The sequence below is a fragment of the Hippopotamus amphibius genome, chromosome 11 (genome assembly GCF_030028045.1).
Source record: "Hippopotamus amphibius kiboko isolate mHipAmp2 chromosome 11, mHipAmp2.hap2, whole genome shotgun sequence".
In the NCBI taxonomy this organism is placed as follows: Eukaryota; Metazoa; Chordata; class Mammalia; order Artiodactyla; family Hippopotamidae; genus Hippopotamus; species Hippopotamus amphibius.
Window position 1 is genome coordinate 42107158 of NC_080196.1, and position 1944 is coordinate 42109101.

At 37.2% G+C, this 1944-nt stretch overlaps 1 protein-coding gene across 1 annotated transcript; it reads left to right on the plus strand.

The window, feature by feature from the left end:
* The first annotated feature begins 201 nt into the window (after positions 1 to 201).
* Positions 202 to 1710, plus strand: LOC130831576 (methylsterol monooxygenase 1-like). The gene is given in 2 exon segments (XM_057699828.1): positions 202 to 737; positions 740 to 1710. Coding segments are annotated over 2 exon segments (762 nt in total). The 5' UTR covers positions 202 to 367; the 3' UTR covers positions 1132 to 1710.
* The last annotated feature ends 234 nt before the right edge of the window (positions 1711 to 1944 follow it).

Sequence of the window (1944 nt, forward strand, 5' to 3'; positions counted from 1 at the left end):
AATAAAAAGACACACCACAGACTAAGAGAAAATATTCATAATATATATATATATTTGAAAAAAAGGACTGATATCCAGATTACATAAATAACTCCTACAACTTGATACTAAGAAGAAAAATGATCCAGTTTTTAAAACAGGCAAAAGACTGAACTGTACACTTAAAAATGGTTAAGATGGAAGCTCCAGGGGCGGCTGCTGTGGACCCGGCAGCGTGCAGAATTATAAGGCTGTCTGCAGAGATTGGAAAATGGCAACCAATGAAAGCATCAGCATCTTTAGTTCTGCATCCTTGGCTGTGGAATATATAGATTCACTTTTACCTGAGAATCCGCTGTAGGAACCATTTAAAAATGCTTGGAACTATATGCTGAGTAACTATACAAAGTTCCAGATTGCAACATGGGGATCCCTCATAGTTCATGAGGCCCTTTATTTCTTCTTCTGCTTACCTGGATTTTTGTTTCAGTTTATACCTTACATGAAAAAGTACAAAATTCAAAAGGATAAACCAGAAATATGGGAAAACCAATGGAAATGCTTTAAAGTACTTCTCTTTAATCACTTTTGTATCCAGTTCCCTTTGATTTATGGAACCTATTATTTTACAGAGTATTTCAGTATTCCTTATGATTGGGAAACAATGCCAAGATGGTACATGCTTTTGGCAAGGCGCTTTGGCTGTGCAGTGATTGAGGATACCTGGCACTATTTCCTGCATAAACTCTTACACCACAAAAAATATATAAATATATTCATAAAATTCATCATGAGTTTCAGGCTCCATTTGGAATGGAAGCTGAATATGCACATCCTCTGGAAACCCTAATTCTTAGAACTGGATTTTTCATTGGAATCTTGGTTTTATGTGATCATGTAATTTTTCTTTGGGCCTGGGTGACCGTTCGTTTGATAGAAACTATTGATGTCCATAGTGGCTACGACATTCCTCTCAACCCTTTGAATCTCATCCCTTTCTATGCTGGCTCTCGGCATCACGACTTCCACCACATGCACTTCATTGGAAACTACGCCTCGACGTTTACGTGGTGGGATAGACTTTTTGGAACAGACTCTCAGTTCATTGCCTACAATGAGAAGATGAAGAAGGCTGAGAAAAAGACTAAATAAACGTTTCACATAAACCTTCCTGAAGATACACATTTCCTGAATCAAAGCTATTAGCTAACATTGCTTCTGGGGAGTGGAAATAAACACGTGTCTCGGTTGCTAAGTGATAAAAAGAACATTAACAACTTTTAATTATCTTCCTAGTGGGAACTTGTATATATTTAAGTACCGTTTACCTGAGGAAGCTTTAAAGGCCATGTTGCTAACCTTACAAAAAGGATTTGAGTAACGGAAGCACTATTAATGTATGTTTTTTCCCTGAGTTGTACCATAGTCCTGAAGCTGAAATTGGTGTTTGAATCTTTTAAATATATAGGGGCCATTTCAAAAACTCTTAGTAGTATCGAACTTTAAAAGCTTTTGGGGGATTTGATTAAAGATCAGATGCCATGGGTTGAACCACACTAACCTGTACGGTGTGAGTGAGCGCTGGATCTGAAGTGGCCGGCACCGGGGTTTTCTACTCTTATCTGAGCCTACCGGCCTGAGCTGATTCTCTTTCTTTGAGAAGTCCTTTCTGACTGCAGTGTACTACTGTTACCTGTAAATTAAGGCATTTCTGAATTGGTGAAAGACTATTTTAGTCTAAAGATTTTCAGGTTTGAAGTTTTTAAAAATCAAGCTTTATTTCTGCTATTTACTCTTTCATTTTATATATCAAGTTTTCATTATACTTAAGGCTGTATCTTGAAACTTTGTGTACTGACTTGCTGTATTTGCACTTGGAGCTATTGAAATAAATGTGACTTTGATTATTTGGGGAAAAAAAATGGTTAAGATGGGGCTTCCTAGGTGGTGCAGTGGTTAAGAATC